The sequence below is a fragment of the Tasmannia lanceolata genome, unplaced genomic scaffold, assembly GCF_043159265.1.
Source record: "Tasmannia lanceolata isolate RefF3 unplaced genomic scaffold, GAP_Taslan_0.1 ptg000011l, whole genome shotgun sequence".
Classification (NCBI taxonomy): domain Eukaryota; kingdom Viridiplantae; phylum Streptophyta; class Magnoliopsida; order Canellales; family Winteraceae; genus Tasmannia; species Tasmannia lanceolata.
In genome coordinates this window covers 20,052,705-20,074,275 of record NW_027518688.1, presented here as the reverse complement: position 1 = coordinate 20,074,275, position 21,571 = coordinate 20,052,705, and the positions used below count along the sequence as shown (strand labels likewise).

Below are 21,571 nucleotides of genomic sequence, written 5' to 3'. Positions count from 1 at the left end.
TTGTTATTTTTCAATTTCTTTAAAAAGTAGAAAAGCCAGCTATAGCAGAATCAGTTAGGATTGATTGTCAGAGCATCAATTCCGTCAGGAATGTCTATAAAACTGTAATCAACGCATGTGAGAGGAATAATAGAAAAATATCTTCTCTCTGAACTTCTTCTTCTTCGTCTTCTTCTCCCCTTTTCTCTAAGCTCTCTGCATTTTTTTGGAAATCTATATCAAAAATCATATCAGAGTTCCATTGCTAAAGCTTTCCACATTATTGTAAGCCAATCCTGGTTAATCCATAGACATTGTTCATGTTTTGTTATATAATAAAAGGATTAATGAAGAACCAAAGTTGTTAGTTTAATTACTAGTCATATGATGGGGTCTCCATGGATGGCCCGTGAATGAGAAAATCCACCAAAGTAATGTTTAGCAACTATGAAACCTTTTTCCATCGCGAATGTTAGTTTATCAAGTGGTAAGACAGGGGTAAGAAAGGTGGAAGAAGAAGAGACTAAAGTGAGCATGAATGAGGATAGGGCTAAAAAGACGGACAAATCATTTTTGAGTGGAGTTTCTTCCCTCTGGATTTTTTTGTTAGTGCATTTCAAAAAAATGTTTAAAAAAGTTTTTTTTTTCAAGGAAAAAATTATTTGGATATATTAGTAAGTAATTTGATTTTCTACATGAAAGGTCATGGGTTAGCATTCCTTTTTGTTTTATTTGTCTCTTCATTGTGGGTTGATGAGAAATCTCATCCAATAGTTGGAATTTATGCTCTTTCTCCAACAGTTTTCCCACTCCAATTGCGCTCTCTCTTATTTTCTCCCTATTATTTTCAAGTGTCCTTGCTAACTTTGTCCATACCAATATTAATCTTTTTACTTATTTTGGGCGCTTGATTCATATTAATTAATACATTGTGGTTGCATATTTTACTAGAGTGTGGCAGGCATTATATCATAAGGGCAGAGATTCTATGAACTATCTGCATTTTATTTTCAGATAAAAATCCGTTAGTCAAGGAATCTACTGCAAAGACAATACCTTAAGTGGTGTGTCATTTTTCTTTAATTTTATTATTATCATATTTATTCCTCCCATCACCACCATTAGAGCCTATTTCCCCAACTTTTTTAGCCTTTTCTTGCCCTCTCCTCATCCAGTCCCCTCTCAAGTCTCTCCCTCCACCAGCCTCCCTCACCATTGGGTAAGCTAAATGTCCACTGGAAAAAATTCATGGTTTCCAAACATGGACTAAAAGCTCAGTTTCCATGACATAAAATTTACATACTTTTCTGCTAAAAAATGGATATAAAATTTGAGAAAACGGTTCCTACACATATGTGTAGAGAGTTCTCTACACACTAGCTTAAAATACAGTGGGGGCCCACATTGTTTGGGTGATCCAAGCCATTCATTTTAAAGGCCCTCACATAGATAGGGTGTCTATAAAAAATCAGATCCATAGGATCATCCCAACCCTACGATTTGTGGAGGTAAAATGGATGTCTTTAAACCTTCATAAATTAGTCCATTTTTTGCCTCCACAGTTTGAATGGTTAGGATGATCCTATGGATCTGATTTTTTGTGGACACTCTATCTATGTGAGGGCCTTAAAAATGAATGGTTTGGATCACCCAAATAATGTGGCCCCCATTGTATTTTAAGCTAGTGTGTAGATAACTTATCTACACATATGTGTAGGAACCGTTCTCTCATAAAATTTATAGGGCAATGATAAATTCGCACCGCACCCGTGATTTGACGTCAAAAAGCGTTAAAGTAGAGCACTGTTCACGTCAAATCATGGTATCAGGGTGCGTTTGGGTACAGCAGGGGGTGCGAATTTATCATTGCCCAATTTGCATTACACCCTTTTTCACATAGAAAGAAACAAATTCAAGCCCAATTTGGATTGCATGATTTTTTTAGGAAAAGTGTAGATAAGGAAAACTTTTTTGAATTTCATGTTTTTGCATTGTTGGATTACACATTAAAAAAAAATGCAACTTGAACCACGCAACTTCAAGTTTTATTTACAAAGACCTTCAATTTATAATGATCCCTCTAAACAAGCCATAAGGCCCATAACCCTCTAAATTGTAGAAACAAAAAAATTGCAACGAAATTTTTTTCCACAAGATAAAAATTAATGGCCCTGTTTAGATTGCAAGATAAACCCTATTCCACAAAAGAGTAGCTTCCTCTTCTAACCTCCTAGCAGCAAGATAATGTTGATCTACGAATCTAGAACATTGGTACTTTAAATGGATTACTCCTCGAACCCCTCTCACTGCAAGTTGATCTCTGATAGGAGTGTCAATGGATCAAGTTCGGCTCGGATCCATCTATGTCTGGGTCTAATTCCTTTTGAGATCCCTTTCTGGGTCGCATGCTTTTCTGGGGCACCTTTTGGAACTTACTTTCTCTAAGTCTAGGTTATGATCCATTTGTTGGGACCCGGGTAGAACTCACCCTCAAAAGCTAGCCGTTAAGGGAAGGGAACCAATTCCCTTATAAGCCCATCCACATCTCATTACACTTCTGATGTGGGATCTTTGCTTTCACGTGAAACCCCCCAACACCATTTTGAATCAAATTGTGAATCAGTGTGTCCTATGCCCTACACTCCTTGCATTGTAAACAATTAGGGCTTAGGGTTACAGAAGGGACGAGGTAAGAATGCTGAGAAAGCAAAAGGAATCCCATCGAAACTAAAAGTGGGAAAATGAAATGTTATTTTTGGTTTTGAGTAGGGTTTTTTAATGTTACAAAAATAGACAAATGAAACAAATACAAAGGATATTTTTGTACATTAGTGTCCTCTATTCGGATCTAGGACACTCCAGTGGATTTTAGGGCTAGGGTCTAAGTTCTTAGTTACGGTTGGAAATAATTTTGGATAATGGGATATGGATCCAATGGATACGATCAAACCCAGATCCAACTGCTATGCCCAAATCCTGTCCATTAACATTCGGACCTTCTAGATCCATTCCCACCTCTATTTGATGGGGACATCTCTTGGCCATCGTGCCATGTTCTAGGGCAGGAGTTATCAGAGATAACGGTGTTGGCTTTGTAGCAGCCGGTCCAGACCGGGCCAAATGCTGGACCTATAAATCAATGCAATCAATGCTATTAAATGTGAACCGTTGGTCCTTCTCATCGAACCGTCCCTTCTACTCCTTTTTTGGGATCCGTGCCACCCACATCCTCTATCGTTTTCATCTATGTACCGAATCTTTTTGGGAAAAATACACTTAGACCCCCTTGTGGTTCCTGACACATTCAACTGGCCCCTAATGTTTAAAAAGTGATAAGCCGACCCGTGTGGTTTCAATTTGTGTAAGGTAGACCCTCTCAGTTTACAGTTCATCCACATTGAAGGGTTAGGATGATCCTATAGAGCTGATCTTTTGGGCGCACCTTATCTATGTGTAACGTAGACCCCCTGTGGTTCCTGACACATTCAATTGGCCCCTAATGTTTAAAAGGTTATAAGCAGACCCGTGTGGTTTCAATTTGTGTAAGGTAGACTCCCTCAGTTTATGGTTCGTCCACATTGAAGGGTTAGGATGATCCTATAGAGCTGATTTTTTGGGCGCACCTTATCCATGTCAGAGCCCATCAAATGAACGCTTTGAATCATCCAAACAATGTAGGCCCACCTTTTAGAGATTGAAGCCACATTTGCTCTACTTGTAACTTTTTTAAACATTAGGAAACACAGGGGTCTAAGTGTATTTTTCTCAATCCTTTTTATTCATCACGTGGGTCCCACGGGGAAAAGACTTTTCTGTGTTTTCCAAACGTGACGTATCTTCTCTTCTATTGTCACCTCGGGAATTGATAAATTCGCACCTCCTATAGGATAATTCGCACCCCGCATAAAGCCTAAAAGGCGTTAAAGTGTGCCACAATTCACGTTAACAGTGATGCGAATTATCCTACACGAGGTGTGAATTTTTCATCGCCCCCCTTCTAATCTCTGCCATTTTCTCCTTCAAATTTTCTTAGACTCTGCCTTTTTTTTTCCATCTCAAAGAAACTAATCCATCAGGTAATCTTTATCTTTCGAGCATATATCTAGGGTTTAAGCTTTCAAAAAACAAAACACTTCATTTTTTAAATTCAATCTGGATTTCTAAATACTGATTTCACTCTGCAAATTTACGATTCCATTTCCAGATATTCTCTGTGATCTCCGAGTTGCGTGATGGCGAGCTCTAGTTCCGATTTCATCGATCCGGATCTTCTCATCTCTTATAAATTCCCCGAGGTTTGATTTCATTGTTGTATATTCGTTTTTAATTTCTGTGTTTATATTGATTAGTTCTGTAAAATGTTACTCTGATCATTGATCTAGTCTTGATATGAATGTTTTGAATTTATTTTATGCAAAGACCTTATCTTGAATGGTTATTTTCCCCAAATTGAATTTCCATGCTTTGCCTAGGAGCCTTTTTTTTTTCTATTTTCCTAAATTCAAACTTGAAACTAGGATTTTTTTTATTTTTTTTCTAAAAATGATTTGTTGATCATAAAACAAACCTATAGATCATTGGAAATGGTGGGATTATGTATAAGTAATCTAGTTTGAAAATAAAATGGTGAGATATGCAAATAATGTTTGTAATCTAGTTTGAAAATAAAATGGTGAGATATGCAAATAATGTAGTCTGTGGAAACAACAATATCCTTCAGTGTCAAGCAAATCCAGTTTTGGGTTGTCATCTGTTGGTGATGTTTATTTTTTTTCTATAATCATGCTTTTCTTTCCCTTGAAACACACTTCAAAGATGTTATTGTTTGCAAGTTTGAATAATTTCCTCATTTTTGGCTGAATTGTTTTCTTGATTGCTGATCTTTTTATTCTTTTGTTGCATATACGGGCTTCATTGCAGACGACTTTCACGTATACCGAAAGGTAAGTCATTCAAGAATATCAACTTCAATATTTTACTTTCCTATGATTTGCTTTCTCACATTTAGCATGTGCATTCTCTTAATATTGTACTTTTTTTATTGATTGAGTAGAAGGAGAAAAAATAGGAAGGGTTTCACATGAGAGTAGATATACAAAAGATATTTTACTTTTATTTGTAGCTTGTAAACTTTCTGTCCACCATCCAAACTTTGTTTCTCGTTGACAGAGATGTAGCACTCTATGCCCTTGGTGTTGGAGCATGCACAGGAGATGCTTTGGATGAGAAAGAGTTGAAATACGTTTACCATGAAGATGGACAACCTTTTATCCAGGTCTGACAGATTCAGTGCTGCTACTTTGCAGGAACTTATCATTTTTAATTTGACAATTTTATCTGAGATAGAAACTTCTATTTTTCCAACTATGATAATTAGGCATTTGCATTTAATACATTTGCTACAATGGACAAAAATCGATCTGCAGTAACATCTAATGACCGGAAGAAAAATTTCTGTTGTTTAGTTCTTGCTTCAGATGAAAGATAAGCTTTTCGTTCATATTCTCTCTATCTGTGTCAGAGAGTTTATTGGAGTGCTACCAGCATTTTTTTTTTGAACAGTCCCATAGATTGATGTTTGCATCACTTTAGGTGATTTTCCGCTTTGTCCATCGAAATTTATCTGACCGAAACTTGCCTATCCACTTAAAAATATCCAATGCTTGGGAGTTTTATTACGGAAGCACCATGAATCGTGTCATGTAATAAAACTTGCTTCTCCCGAGCGCTATTTCCTAGTTGTCATCTTGGGAAGCACCATGAATCGTCATTTACCTCTGTTATTAAAATAAAAAATTCTTCACCTTTTCAGCTTGTTCAATCCAATGTCTGACACCCTTGTGCCTATTTCTTCCATATCGGGTTCTCGATTTTACATTATATTTGTGGATACTTTTTTCTTAATGCATATGAATTTATTTTATCAAACACAAATCAGATGTTATCTCTACATTTATTCACTTTCATACGGTCATTACCACCTGTTGTGGCAGATGAATTAAACATCTGAAAAGCAATGATGGTAGTGAATGCACTTCACTGTCTTCAGGGAATTTTTTTTTTTCATTCACACGGCATTGTTAAACAATTTTCCCGTCCTCATACTCCATCTCAAAATGTAGTGGATAAGATGAAATATGGACATATTATGGAGGCTGGTTTGTCCATGCTCTTTCACTTAGGAGCTCCGTAACATCTTTGGATTGAAGCTTTTCAAATGGGAGAACATGTTATTAATAGACTCCCATATACGCTTGATCACCATCCTCCAATCTCCATATCAGCTACTAGGGCGGCCCAGTGCACGAGGCTCCCGCCATGCCTTATGATTGTTGGATTGTTTCTATTATGCCTATGTCCCAGCATCTAATCATAAGAAGTTCTCTCCCAAAGCAACTACTTGCATCCTCATTGAGCACAATCATGAACACAAAGGCTACCCGTGTTATTCTCTCTGCTCTCCGAATATTTTACTCTCATGTCATGCCACATTGGATGAGTCTTGCTTCTCTGATACGCCAAATATGACCCCTGAGTTTAATGGGGAGAATGCTCGAGTTCTAGTCTAATCTTTTTCGTCAATGCCACCATGGATTTAAGATTTATTTTTTTCAATTTTCTGTCATTTCGGCCAAAATTTTGACCAAATTTCAGCTGAAATCCAAACCGAAATCTGAAATTTTTGTCCGAAATTACGGATTTTGGCTGAAATTTAAAACAATGACTGCCACACATGATAGCTGTCATGCAAACAATTATGGAGTTATGAATCCCTATGCAGACATTATACCAGACGTACAAACATGCACTACTTTCTCAACTTGTTAAGCCAGCTCAACCAACCACCTATATTGATGTGGTAGCCAATGATGAATGGGTTGCAGCTATGGAAGAAGAGATAAATTCCCTCTATAAGAATGATACCTAGGAGATTGTAATCAGGCCATGGATAAAAATGTCATTGGATGCAAGTAGGTTTATAAGTTGAAACAAAAGGCAAATGACACAATGGACAGGTATAAGTCCAACTTAGTAGCATTTGCAAATTCCTTCAGTTGGAAGCTTCATCAAATGGATATCAAAAGTGTCTTTTTGCAAAGTAACTTGGAAGCAGTATACATGGAACAACCGAAGGGCTTTGAAGTGGCAAGGAGAGAGAATTATGTCAACAAGCTCCATAGGCATGGTTTGGTAGATTCAATCAAACCCTCACTTAAGTGTATCAAAGAAATGTAGCAGATGACTCAATAATAATTGAACATACGTCATCTGGTATTTCACTTGTCTTAGTCTATATTGATGATATAATCATTATTGGAAGTGATAGTCAAGAAATTCAAAGATTCAAGAATAATCTAAAATAAAGCTTTGATATGAAGGACCTAGGTGAATTGTACTATTTCCTAGATGTGGCGATAAAATGAAAAAGGAAAGGATAGTGTTGATACAAAATAAGTATGCTTCTGATCCTCTCAATAGGTTCCAAATGATAAACTGCAAACCAGTTAAGACACCAACCGTCTATAACAAGACGGAAAGCGGAAAAGAGGGGAGGAAAATTAAGATCCTTGTACCTATCAAAGTATGGTTGGAAGCCCTACAATATCTCACAATCACTAGACCTGATATTACGTATGCCATAAATCAGGCATGTCAATTCTTCCACAATCCTAGGGAAGAACATCCACAAGCTGTTAAGAGAATCATGAGGTCTGTCAGGGTGTAGGAGTACTCTAGATCTTTTTTCCTTTTGAAAGATAGGGGTACTCTAGAACGTGGGACTGTTATATTTATATGCTGATTGGGATGGTGATTCGGATACGAGAAGATTTGAGTACAGGATAGTGTCATGATAAACAATTGTATAGTCTCGTGGAGCTGTAAGAAGTAGAGAACAATTGTAAAATACCGTGCGATGGCAGCTGCTATTGCTGAACTCACTTCGATTCGTCATCCACTCCGGGAACTTTGGTTTAGATCGGATTAGTTCAGGTTATCACATAATGTATTGTGGTAATCAAAGTGCAATCAAGCTATCTCGAAATCCAATTTCCATTCAAAGACCAAACATAGAGAAATCAATTATCACTTAATTCAAGAAGAGGTAGAAAATCGTGAGATAGTTCCTAGACACATGCTAACATGGTTTTAAATTTCTATCAAAACTGACACGAATCAACTGAAATGTTTCTGTTAAAAGTATAAAAGATTTAGTAACACCTTAAGCTATTGGAGTAATTGGTTGTTTCACATGGTATCAGCGCAAAGGTCATTGGTTCAAACCTCCTTGATAGTAAAGATCCACATGCAATGGCCAAACCCAAAAAAAAGGGAGCCACATGTGCCACATGTGGGCCAAACGTTAAAAAGAGGGGCCACCTGTGAGGAGGAGTGAGGCCCCTCTTTTTAGTAAAGAGGGGCCAAACGTTAAAAGATTTAGTAATATCTTCTCCAATAGCTTAAGCTATTGGGGTAATTGGTAGTTTCACAGTTTCCATTTCCATCCCCACCGAAATGATACCGAAATTGAAATACATATCGAAATCAAAATCATAAGTACATCATTGGTATACTATATAAAAAAAGGGCGGCCCAGTGGACGAGGCTCCCGCCATTGCGGGGTCTGGGGAGGACGGTCACAGATCACAATGGAGCAACCTTACCGTTGCGTATGAATTGTGGTGTATGTACCGTGTATACATGTTTATATTAATTATATGTGAAATGCAACATGTATTGAGTTATCAAACATGTGCTACAACACATGTCACCAAGTGTGATGTTATTATTTAAACCATTATGTATGGCTGTCTTGCTTATGCAATGGTTTTTAAGTGTGTATTTTGTGTTTATTCTAGTATCTCCTGAAGTTTCATCTTAAAATTCAATCCTTTGCATATGCTTCCATTCGTTTCAATGATTTTACAGGATTTCCACCAAAATTTCCAACCGAATCCGACACGTTTCCGTCTCCGTGGTGACGGTGACGGAAACTGAAACTGAAATCAAAATTTTAAACCTTGCATACTGAGCCATGATCAAGCTGTTGACATCTTCACAAAGGGCCTTATAGCATATCAATATGAAGATCTTTTGACAATCTGATCAAGTTCAAGAGAACACGACAACTTGAGGGTGAGTATTAGACAAGTGCTTAGTTACATGTGTGCAGTGTTTCAAAATGCGGATGTGGGTCAAAACACGGCCAAAGTAAATCCTAGTCAATTCGGTATGACGTGGTTGAGTGCTTGGTTGACGCGGTTGAGTACTCAATTGATGCGGTCATAATTTGGGAGAGCCAAAGGAGTTTTGATTGACTTTGTAGGACAAAATGCGGACTCGGACTTTCTATCAAAAAAAAGGAAAAGAAGAAGTGAACTCGGACTCGGACAAGAACGCGGCCAAGGTAAAAAGGAGTCGACTCGGGGGAGTCGACGATGATGTGGGGGAGTTTTGGAACTATGCATGTGTGTATTAAGTCACTAAGGTTTTTAGTCATTTCTGGGAAAGTATATCAGTCACTGTTTGTAAACCATACGGAGTTCTGTATTTCCCTCTTATCTCTCTCACTTTATTCTCTTACCTTCCCCAAAGGAACTTGATTAGACTAACCCAGTTTTTTCAAAAGATTCTACACGTATTTTTGTCCTTCTGAAGTCCTTTCTATCGTGGTTAAAAAATTAATCTTCATTTTGTACTAGATCAATGTTTCGATAGCAGTTGGATGAATGAAATTATGAGATCTCCTTGCAGACATCCGTTTTTTATGATGTGCCATCAACAATTGATGGAACAACTTGGGTGTATAGGCTTGTGGCTTGTTCTTCTTTGTTATTTTATGGTAATGGCACTTGAATGGGATGCCCTAAATTACTCCAACATTTTGCAATACAAACAGGTGATCGTTTTTATTAAATTCTTACTTGCCAGGTTTTGCCAACTTTTGCTGCTCTATTTAGTCTTGGATTAATGGGAAAACTTCATCACCTGCCAACGTTGCAGTAAGTACTCTGAAAAAGATGTTTTTTCATTGTTCATTTGAACCTATTCTGGTGTCATTATTGTCTTAGCTTCTAGAAAATTTAGCCTGTATATGCAATCATAGCTTTGTCTAATGTTAATATTGTATAGAGTAATGCTAGGGAAACCGAGAATAGGACCTAAAAGGGGATCGAAGAAATTGATTCACGCGACAGCATCACAAGTGATGTGAGCCAGCCCTTAATTTTAGGGAAATCATGGAAAAGTAAATTTTCTTTGAACAAATGTCATATTTTAATTGCAGGTCCTCTACTAGGTCATACTCTCGGTCTCCATATCATTTTCCTATTGTATATCCTGATCCGAAGCTTACAGATTTTTGGAATTTCTTACCAGATTTGACCCAAGTCTGTTATTGCATGGCCAACAATACGTGGAGCTCTACAAACCTTTACCTTCAAGTGGCTGTGTAAGATTTTGGCTACATTCTAACAGTTTGATTACAGATGCATGATGACCCCTTTTACTATCATCTCGGTGTGCATTAATGCTGATTTCTCTAATGCTTTGTGGCTATTGGTAATTGTTTTACCTTGGAATATGGATTGTATCTTGTGATCTAATTCACTATATGAAGGAACCTTTCTTCCAAATTACCATGATCAGTAATCAAACAAATCTCGATTTGGTTCCAAATTGAGCCAGATAGCAGTGCCACATGAGGATTTACAGTTCCAATACTTTCTTCAAATAGGAATAGCCATTCACGCATATTAAAGTTCAGCAAACATATGCTCAATTGCTCATAAATGGCATGCAATTATTGGCAGAATTCTTTTATTAAAACCAAAGGATTCACAAGAAGGCATCCTGTAATTTTGTTTTCAAACTGCAATGATTGAACACATTACTACCTCAAGCGGCAACTGCCTTCAGTTCCAATTTATTCAATAATGTCCAACTAATATTTTCCTAGAAAGTGGGACACAGAAACTGGTTTTATGTTTGTACACTCCCTGAGAGGGACCTCATTGATCATTCGCCATACATGGATGTTTATAGAGCTCTGATATTTATAGTTTATTTGGTGAAACTTAAAACTTCTGGGGAAAAATATTTCTACTGAACAACTGTTAAAAAATATATTCAGTTATTCACCAGACAACCCTACAAGCTGAGAATGCATTGCTTGAGTAAGAATGCGTAGTCCTCTCAAGTTGTTTGTTTAGAGTTGATGGGAATAAGTATCTTGGTTGACGATTACTTAGAGAGGACGGGTGGGAAAGTAGTTTGGATTTGACTCCAAATTTTCTTTGGATTTTTAAGGTAGACTTTTAGAAGTGTCTGAGCTTGTTTTATCTTTTAGAGTTGGTTTATGTTTGTGGGTCAGGAGGGGATAAAAGTTTTTTCAACCAGTCAAACAGGTTTTTTTTAATTCTTGGTCTCTTACAGGGTTCTAGTGGGGATTGTCAAGTCTGTTACGTCCACATATAGGTTGTGGACCTTGTGGTATATCTCCGATCCTCCAAGAGTCATGATGCTTTGTTGGATTGCAGGATTAGATAAGAACCGTACAATTTATCCTTGATTCACCACGATTGAGAGTATCATTGTATTATCATGAACAGTTCTTGTAGGTTGGGCGCCTTTTCAAGGAAATATAGAATAGCAAGAACGATTGAATAAGTTTGATTCTTTATCAGATGGTAAGAACCCACTCTACGAAGGTCTCTTCCTTCTCTTCGGGATTGAACATCAATTGCCACAATTCAATAGATGGCTCATTGGGATAGGTGTAGATGAAGAATGTTTCCCCTTAGAAATGTATAGGTGATTTTCTCCTTGTACGTCTCGAGAAACGTGTGTGATGTCCTTTAGTGCCAAAGAGACAGTGAACTGTTTCATTACTTCCTGCCCTTCCACTTTTTTCTTGTTTTTTTTTTGAAAAGTAACATCTTAATTAATGAACTATAATCGGATTACATCGAGGGGACAAGATGTCCCGCTGTTGCAACAACAACTACAGACACCCTGACATTTATGTTCTTCCCCACTCACAATTGGCCTTCAAGATAGACTTCCCTGATTGTGAAGGGACACCTATAGCTAAGTTCTTAACCCTTCCCCTGCCCCTTCAAGCCTCCTTAACTCCATTGAATGGTCCGGCTGGACAAGGGCCAACTCCACTCTTTGCGCCCCTTCTTTCGCTAGTATAACTGCTTCTTTATTGGCGGAACGGCGCATATGCTGAAGTTTGGGGGAAATAACTTTTACTAGATCCCTAATTTCTGTGATGACATCTGCTAATTCCCATGGGCCTACAGACTCGTTGGTAGCCCATGATATTGCATTTGTCGAGTCCCCTTGAATGATTAGGTTTCCATACCCATGATTAGCGAACCATTTCAATACCCCATAATAATGCCCGGACTTCCGCTTCATTTCAGCCTCAAAACCCCACCGGTCCATGAGAGAAGTATGATTCCTCTAGAATCCCTGAATAAGCCTCCAATTCCTGTTTGTCCAGGGTTCCCTTTGGAACTTCTATCAAAATTCATTTCACTTTTTTCTTGTGGGCCTTCATTTTTAATTCTTTGGAGTTTGCTGGGTGATGCCGGACTCGGTAGCAAAGCTTATTAAAGCTTAGTTTGCTTATTTTCTTCATGATAAGTTTATGGAACCTTCTGTTCGTGATTTGATCGGCAATTCGGAAGGAACGGAATAGCAGGATCTTCCACTACAATGAGAGAAGCTCCCGGAAGATTAAGGAGCTCATTAGATGCTATGTTGGTTCTTCGACAAACACACGGGAAGGTAAACAAACACACTGTGACTAAAATAAACACTTTGTTCTAACAATCGCCATCATCAGTGCCATCATCATAACTATTATTATTATTGGTACTACTACTATTGTTGTTGTCATTTCTGAAAGGGAAATTTGTGGCTTCCTATGTGATCTGTTACTATTTCAGTATTTCTGTACTCTTACATACAATGTATGTGTTTTGTGGTATTATGAGGTAGTTATCAGGCAGAGATCTAATTTCGGAAGTCTAGATTGTTGGGCATTCACATTTCTAACAGTGAGACAGAGTTTTTGGCAGGTATCCTTGGGTGCTTGATTGAACAGTTTCTGACCACTTACCTTGGCCTCAGGCTTGAAGAAGTGAGGCCCAAGCAGCCGGTGCCTAGTGTGGAATCCGATAGTCGAAAGGTTGGAGAAAAGGCTTACCGCTTGGAAGAGGGGGTTTGGTATCGTTGGGAGGAAGAGTTACTTTAGTTAAGGCTTTCCTTGCTAATAGCCCGATCTACTTCTTACTCGTCTTCAGATGCCTTATTAGCGTAATCAACCAGATTGAACAGATTCAGAGGAATTTCCCATGGGCCGGCAACAATGAAAAAAGGAAGATTCATCTTGTTAACTGGAGGGATGTTTGCAAACTGATCCAGGCAGGAGGATTAGGTCTCGCCATTGAGAAGTGTGAATGATGCTCTCCTAGGGAAATGACTTTGGAGATTTGGGGAAGAAAGAACTCATCTGTGGAGTGGAGGTTAAAGAGAGCAAATATGGCACCTTCCCGGGCAGGGGGATTTCAGAATTTCAGATGATCAGTTCAGAAATAGTGGCTTGACGGCCTGGAGAGATTTATTGAAGATAAAACACATATTTGAATGGGGGATTAGATTCAGATTATACTCAGAGGATAGAATCAAGTTCTGGCACGATAATGGTGTGTTGGGCAATTTCTGTAGGTAGCATTTCCTAATCTTTATGTTGTAACAGCGGATAAGAATGCTTTCGTCATGGATTGCTTAGAGTGGGAGGAGGGTAGGGTGCCTTGGAAGATCAAGTTTAGTTCGAATTTCTTTGACCGGGAGATTGATAGCATGGCTTGTTTGTGGAACCTTTTGGATTCCCACTATATCAAGAGGTCATGCAAAGACAAGAGGGCTTGGACCTGGAGCTCGTCTGGGATATTCTCTGTTAAATCCTTTTACCAAAATATTGTTCCTAATCCTCTCTCATCAATTGGCTAGTGTGGAGTATTCCGGCTCCTCTTAAAAGTTTTGTGCACTTTGGTGGATAAAATTCAAAAATAAGATTCAGAGGATGGATTTTTTCCCAAAAAAAGATTTAGACAGAGGATTTCCTTCAGAGTTGCGAAATGGTAATTATAAGTCACTGTTCCCTGTTCATTCAGGCAGGCAAGTCAGTGGACCACATCTTTCTCTATTGCAGGCTGGCCAAAGAGTTTTGGTGTCATATTCTAGGTAGATTTGGCATTCATTGGGACTTTCTATCTCGTTTGATTGACCTCTTTGACTGTTGGTCCTTAGTTCCTTGGAGGAGAAGTGGGAGAATTTTTTGGCAAGGAATGTTGTTGCCCACGTTATGGGTGATTTGGAAGGGAAGAAATGATAAGAGTATTCAAAGTTCTAACCAAAAGTTGTATTATCTGTTTATGAAAATCATTTCCCTTTCTATCGCCTGGGAGATTCTCCCTTGCTTGGGATTCATCCCTAGTTCTAATTTATGGAGATTTTAATTTATGGAGATTTTGGTGAGAGATATGTGCTTGTGGACACAAGAAGTAGGCCGCCTTTTCCCAATGGGCTCGGGTTCTTGAAGCTCAACTTTAATGGCTCGAGTTTGGGATGATCGGTGGATGACCAAGTGGGCATTTTATGAATCGATCGGGATCCCAGATTCTATTGAAGGTGAATTAAGAGCAGTCTTACAAGGTATTAGAATCTCAGAGTGTGGCCTATGTTGATCATTGAGGAAGATTCGCTTAATGTGATTAGGTGGGTGGATGATAACCATCCCCATCCTTTGAGATTCGTCTATATGATTGATGAGATTCAGGTATGATTGATGAGATTCAGGTGAGAGTAGTATACGTCCATGTCAGATTCCAGCATGAGAAAAGATCTTCGATTAGCATTGCGGATACACTTGCCTGAGTGGGTGTAGGCAGTGCCGCGTTGGAGAGTTTTTCTTTCATGCCTCCTTGACAGCAATTGTACTTTTCTTTTATGTTGTCTCCTTTTCTTGTAGCTTCGACCATCTCTGTCATGGACCTCTCCTCTTTTTCCCTCTAATAGAATATTTCCTTGCCATTCAAAAGGAAGACATACAATGTCTGTTTCCCCTCTTTGTTATCAAACTGGGTCAGTAAGCTACTTTTACTTTTGGTTTGCTTCTTTACAAGTTGAGAACATTAAGTGGCCGATTCACATTAGGTCAGCGATACCCGGGTTAATGCACTAATTTTTTTCAAGCCTTGAATACTTTGCTGACTTTTTTGTCACTTGAGCTATAGTTTTTCCTCTGTTCAGAGTGGATCTTCTATTCTTTTTATTCTTACTCAAACCATTTGACACCTTACAAAATAATTTATTTATAATTTATTTTGATTCACCTTCTTTTATGTGACTATCTTACACCATCATGATGTTGATTCAGATACAAAATAAAGCGGTGGTTTCTGGGTTACATGACAAAGGTATTACTTAAATCATTTATTCACTTTCTGGGTTGCGTGAGTATGCTCTCATGCAAGCTATCACTTAATGTTTTAGTAACAGGTCCTCTTATATCTGTACAATGGGATCATCTCTCTTATGGAAACTAACAATTTTGCATTAAATCCTTATCTCTCTTATGGAAACTAACAAATTTGCATTAAATTCTTATCTCTCTTATGGAAACTAACAATTTTGCACTACATCCTTTTGTGTATGTGCTTGTGCGCGTGCACGTGCGTGTGTGCATGTGTCCCAAACTGCCAATTCTTTTTACTGTCTTTGGAGTTGCTGAAATGAAATATAATATAACTTAAAAAATTAGCCTGATTTGTCTTATCTTTGAGTGATAATATTCATGATCCCTCATTTTTTTGTTAAAGCTACATAACTTCTTAAGTTATGTTTTGCCAATTTTGCAGGTAAAGCAACTGTTCTTGAGATTGAAACCACTAGTTATGATAAAGAGTCTGGTGAAATTCTATGCATGAACCGGTTAGTGTTATCTTCAGATGGCTAAATGGTTCTTAAACTGACCAAGAATTGGACTAGTTGATCTTGTAAAAACATCCAACTTGCAGGAGCACTATCTATCTACGCGGTTCTGGTGGCTTCTCAAAATCATCGCCTTTATATTCATATTCAAAATATCCAGTCAACCAGATCTCGCATGTTAAGATTCCTAAACATAAACCTCTTTTAGTGCATGAGGACTGTACACATCAGCCTCAGGTATGCTTTGTTATCAAATTATGCATTTATTCTTAAAACTTTAGGCAAGAAAAGGAGACAAAATGTACAAAGATTGTTTCTTAGGCCCTGTTCATTTGAGACTGTGACAACCGATTGTGAGCCCCTAACCTATTATTGGACTCAAAATTGAATGTAATTTTCAGACCAATAATAGGTTTTGGGCTCACAATCCGTTGTCACAATCTCAAACGAACAGGCCCTCAATCCTGTAGAAAAATCATCATTTGCGATTGTAAAACATGCAAAAAAACTAGATGAGCATATGTAATCAAATAGTTCCCACAATATGCTAGTTAAGTATGTAAACGATCTGTATTCCCAAGAGTACTTGGGGAAGATAGAGTTCATTTGGGGAGAAGGGAGAGATATTGATTTCATTAACCGGTGTAAAATGACTACCCTGCATATACTGCTATGGTACAAAAGAGAATATTACCCTTAATGAAGGGTGGTATTATAGGTACAACAATTTCTAGCACCCACAAGCTGACATGTTCCTTGGAACATAGTTAACTTGTTCACTGATTGATTATGACTTGTCAAAAGCCCTTTTGTGAATATATTAGCCACTTGATTGCTATGGAAACAAAGAAAAGAAAAATCTCACCACTTTTTACCTTCTCCTTCACTGAGTGATGTATCTCTTATGTGTCCCATTTTAGCATGAAACACCTGATTTTGTGAGAGCTTGATGGCACTTTGATTGTTACTGTAGGGAATATGGAGTGAGATCTCAAATGAAGCTATGGAAGTAGATGTCTGACCTGTGAAAGTTCTGTGGTAGTTGAAGCCATAGTTCTATACTCAGCTTTACACTAGACCTTGTAACGTTTTTTTTTGTTTCTTGCTACTCCAAGAGACCATGTAGTTATTGACCATAACACAGAAACTAATGTCAAATCCTCTAGTTTTGGGATCTCCTACCTAGTTAGCATCTGAATAACCTTTGACATTTATCTCCTTGACATTTTAGGATCTGTTGAATAATGTATTAGGTTAGTTTAGACATTACTTGTATTAGTTAGGGGTATTGTAGTCATTGTATGTTGTTGCCCTAGTTTGGGCCTATATATACATCATATTCATGAGAAGCTGCCCAGTGGAAACTCTCCATCCTTCATTCCTCTTCTTCTTCCTCTCTTCTAACCCTAATCTCATTTCTAACATGGTATCAAAGCCCATGAGCTGATCCTTCAAGAAGGAAAGAAGAAGAGTATCTCCCTCCATGCCATCATCCCTTTCTCTCGTATCTCTTTCGTATCTCGTTTTCCTCTCTTTATCTCTCTATAGTTTCTCCCTCAAATCTCAAATCCCTCAAATATCTCTCTCGTAGTGTCTCTCTTTCCTTGTCTTTAAAACTCATTTTTTTTGAAGAAAATCTCTCTCTTGCTCGTGTCCTTTTTGCCAAGACCACAAAATCTCAAAAAAAAGAAGAAGTCACTTCTTCTCCTCTCTCGTGTCCTTCCCTTCTCCTCCTCCCACTGCCCCTCTTCCCTTTCCCCTAACCCCTCAATTCCCTGCTACAGTAACCCATTACAGTAACTGCTACAGTAACCTGCTACAATACTGCTACAGTACCGCTACAGTACCCACTACAGTAAATCGCTACAGTAGCCAGCTACAATACCCAAATAAAAAATAAAAAAATCATTTCTATACCCTAGAAATCTCACTCTTTCTCTTTCATTTCGTCAAACGTATTTCGTTTTTAACCCATTTTCCCTCTATCGTATATCTCAAAACAAAACAAAAATCATGTTTGTATTACTTGTGTAAACCCATTTTGGGTTCTCCTTCACTCAAAAGCTCTATTTATTTTCTCTTCTCTATAGCTTTTTTGGCCTATGGCCTTTGTCTTTCTCATCTCATCTTCAAGGTGCATCCCAAGTGTTTGATGCAATGTCTCAAAGGGGTTTTGTGCCTTGAAAGTGTTCTTTTTGTTTCAAGTTGAAGGCCTTTGGCCTCAACTTGAGGGGGAGTGTTGTCTTGTATTGTTTCTTGTTGTTCTTTTGTGCTTGTCTTGTTGTCGTCTTCTTATCATCTCTTTCTTTCTATTACCTTCTATGTCTTTTATGTAGTTCTTCAAGGCGCGCACAAAGTATTTGATAAAATGTCTAAGAGAGGTGTGGTGCCTTGTTTGTCATCTTTCCTTTGTCTTCTTCTCTACGACGCACACCAAGTGTTTGATCAAATGTCCGAAAGCGGTGTAGTGCCTTGTTTGTATTCTTTTTGTTGCAAGTTAAAGGTATTTGACCTTCAACTTGAGGGGGAGTGTTTTCATGTAGTTCTTTGTGTCTTTTCTTAGGAGTGTTGTCCACTTTGTTGTCTTTTCTTGAGGGGGAGTGTTGTTAGTGTTGTCTTTGTCTTCGTGAGGGAGTGTTGTCTTGTTTTCATTTCTTGTTTTTCATGTCTCTTCGTGTTGTTCGGCTTTATGCCTTATCCCTTCATGTTATCTTCTTCCTCCTTTTCCGAGCGATGGCTTCCATATCCATCGTTGGTCGGCTCTCTTACAGGCGACTATCTTTTCCCGTCGACCTCTCCTTTCCGGGCAATGATTTCCCCATCGTTGGTCGGCTCTTTTCAGGCGACGATGTTCATACCGTCGACCTTGTCTCCAGGCGATGATGTCCCCATCGTTGGTTGGTTATCTTCATCTTCTTATCTTCAGGTGACGATGCTCATGCCGTCCATGTTGTCACCTGACGATGGTTTCCCCATCGCTGGTTGGTTATCCTCTTCCTATCTTCTTATCTTTTCAGGAGACGATGTTCATGCCGTAGACCTAGTCTCCAGATGATGGTTTCCCCATCGTTGGTTGGTTATCCTCTTTCTCTCTATCCCTTCTCTCCAGGCAACAGTTTCTCCGTTGACCTTGTCTTCGATAGTTTCCCCATCAGTTGCTATCCTCTTCACTTGGCGTTGTGCTGCTTCGCCAATGTTCGTTGTGCGCACCTTTGGTGTGCCCCTTTTGCTTGCTGGATTGTAGCTGTTCTTGCCATGGCGCCTCCTTTGCCTTCGATATGCGGATATGTTCGCCATGCTCTCATTCAGGGGGAGGCCCTATTTGATCGCTCTCCTTGTTGTGCTACTTCAAGGGAGCTACTCTTTTGATGGACATTGATCTAGATGTTGTTCATGGTGGCCTTTGTTTTTTTGTTTATGTTTTTCATTATGTATGTATCACACCAGCTTGGGGATGAGTGTTATACCAAGCTGGATGTGCATGAGCTTCTTGTACTTTTTTAATTGTTGACGTAGTTCTTTGTAGCAAGCTGGAGTTTCATAGTATATACACTCCAGCTTGAGGGGGAGTGTTGAATAATGTATTAGGTTAGTTTAGACATTACTTGTATTAGTTAGGGGTATTGTAGTCATTGTATGTTGTTGCCCTAGTTTGGGCCTATATATACATCATATACATGAGGAGCTCCCCAGTGGAGACTCTCCATCCTTCACTCCTCTTCTTCTTCCTCTCTTCTAACCCTAATCTTATTTCTAACAGGATCCATGGAACAATCCATAATGTAGTTAATGAACAATCCATAATGCAATAGTATCTTTTACCGTGTTCTTCTTTTTCAGTTTGTTTCTTATTGGCAACAACTAGTATGCTGACTGACTTGTAGCCCATCTTGTGAAACCTTTCAAGTATGTCCACAACATACTTTGTGTTGAGCCAATACCATTCCCAACCTCTTAACTTCTCCCCCAAGAAAATAGTGACGATCTCCCAAATCTTTCATTTCAAAGTCCCTTGTCAAGTTGACTTTTCGCTTCAATTTCCCTGTTGCCACTCCTTGTGATGATAATATCATTGACATAGACCATTACTAGCACTGTACATGAATCAATGTGCTAAATAAAAAGAGAATTATCTGATGCGATCCTTTTATGTCCACTCCTTCTGAGGACATGGCTAAATTTGTCAATCCAAGCCCTTGGTGCTTGCTTAATTCCATATATGCTCTCTTCACCCTGCATAGAAATTGTCTTCTTCCAGCAGCTTCCAACTCCAACCCTTCAAGTTGCTCCATGTATACTTCATATGTCCATGTTAAAACGCATTCTTCTCATCCATTTGATGATCTCATCCAAATAAATTAGCCATAGTCAATATAAGATGCATCATGGTCATCTTAATAACAGGGTTGAATGTCTCGTCACAGTCTAAACCAATAAATTAGCCATAGTCAAAATAAGACGCACCATGGTCATCTTAATAACAGCGCTGAAGATATCCTCATATTCTAAACCATTCCATGTATTGTACCCCTTTGTTACCAGTCTAACCTTCTACATGTCCATTGTACCATCGACATTATTCTTTAGCCTGACCACCACATGCACCCAACTGCATTTTTTTTTTCTTTAGGTCTAAAATCAATCTCCTCTGTTTCATTTTTGTGCATAGCAATCATTTCACTGTTGCTTCTATCCATCTTCAATGGAAGTAAGCTTTGTCAATTTTAGTTACCTGACCAATCAACGCCGATGGCAACTTATGGACACGAATGTATTTTGTCTCATAATGTTTCATGAGACCTTTTCTGTCATTATCCACACTAATAGAAGAAGGCTGGATAGTACTGATTGGAGAAGGTTGTGCAGTAGGAGTCACAATTGTCTGGGGAGGGCTAGATGTACGCAGCCTTACCCCTGCTTTGCAGAGAGGCTATTTCCGTGACTCGAACCCGTGACCACCAGGTCACAATGGAGCAACCTTCCCGTTGCGCCAAGGCTCACAGGTACATATACACAACAAATATATCCCATTTGCTCTTAGTAGTAGCAGGTACATATACATAATAGTATCTGTCCATTTTTCCCTCCACTTTTGGATGGGTTAGGATGATTGTATGGACCTGATTTTTGGTACACCCCTATCCATGTAAGGGCCTTCCAAATGGATGCTTTGGATCACCCCAGAAATGGGCCCACATGAGTTTCTGACGCTCGAGCTCAGATTAGCTATCTGAGCTCGAGCTCAGAAACACTTTACTCTGTGTGTGTGTGTGTGTGTGTGTGTCACATTCATTAAAAAAAACAAATGCATCCCATGATCTAGGAGTGGTATAATTTGGATCAATACCATTATTTTTTTTGAAGTGGAATTGATGATATACAATAGTAGGAAGCCAGTTAATGACATGAACCACGATAAGAAACGCCTCATTTCCGAGTCAGTTAATGAAATGAACCATAAACCAGCTTCCATAGTATGTCTATGCTTGCACTCTGCATTTGAGAGAGTGTGAAAATAGGAAACTTGTTGCTTAATGCCATGAGTTAAAATAAAAATCAAAAGGCTTTAGAGGTATATTTCCCTTTG

At 38.6% G+C, this 21,571-nt stretch overlaps 1 protein-coding gene across 2 annotated transcripts in view; it reads left to right on the top strand.

Moving 5' to 3' along the window:
* The window catches only part of ECH2 (enoyl-CoA hydratase 2), a 48,371-nt gene that overhangs the window by 18,376 nt on the left and 8,424 nt on the right, over positions 1-21,571 (top strand). The window contains exons 1-9 of one of the 2 annotated variants that reach the window (XM_077390641.1): positions 3,915-4,055; positions 4,184-4,274; positions 4,900-4,922; positions 5,149-5,254; positions 9,910-9,980; positions 10,357-10,429; positions 15,431-15,470; positions 15,912-15,984; positions 16,071-16,221. In XM_077390641.1, coding sequence (XP_077246756.1) covers positions 4,212-4,274; positions 4,900-4,922; positions 5,149-5,254; positions 9,910-9,980; positions 10,357-10,429; positions 15,431-15,470; positions 15,912-15,984; positions 16,071-16,221 — 600 coding nt within the window. In that variant the 5' untranslated portion in view covers positions 3,915-4,055; positions 4,184-4,211. Of the gene's footprint in view, positions 1-3,914; positions 4,056-4,183; positions 4,275-4,899; positions 4,923-5,148; positions 5,255-9,909; positions 9,981-10,356; positions 10,430-15,430; positions 15,471-15,911; positions 15,985-16,070; positions 16,222-21,571 lie in introns of those variants that run through there. The other variant, XM_077390643.1, reaches the window with a different exon arrangement.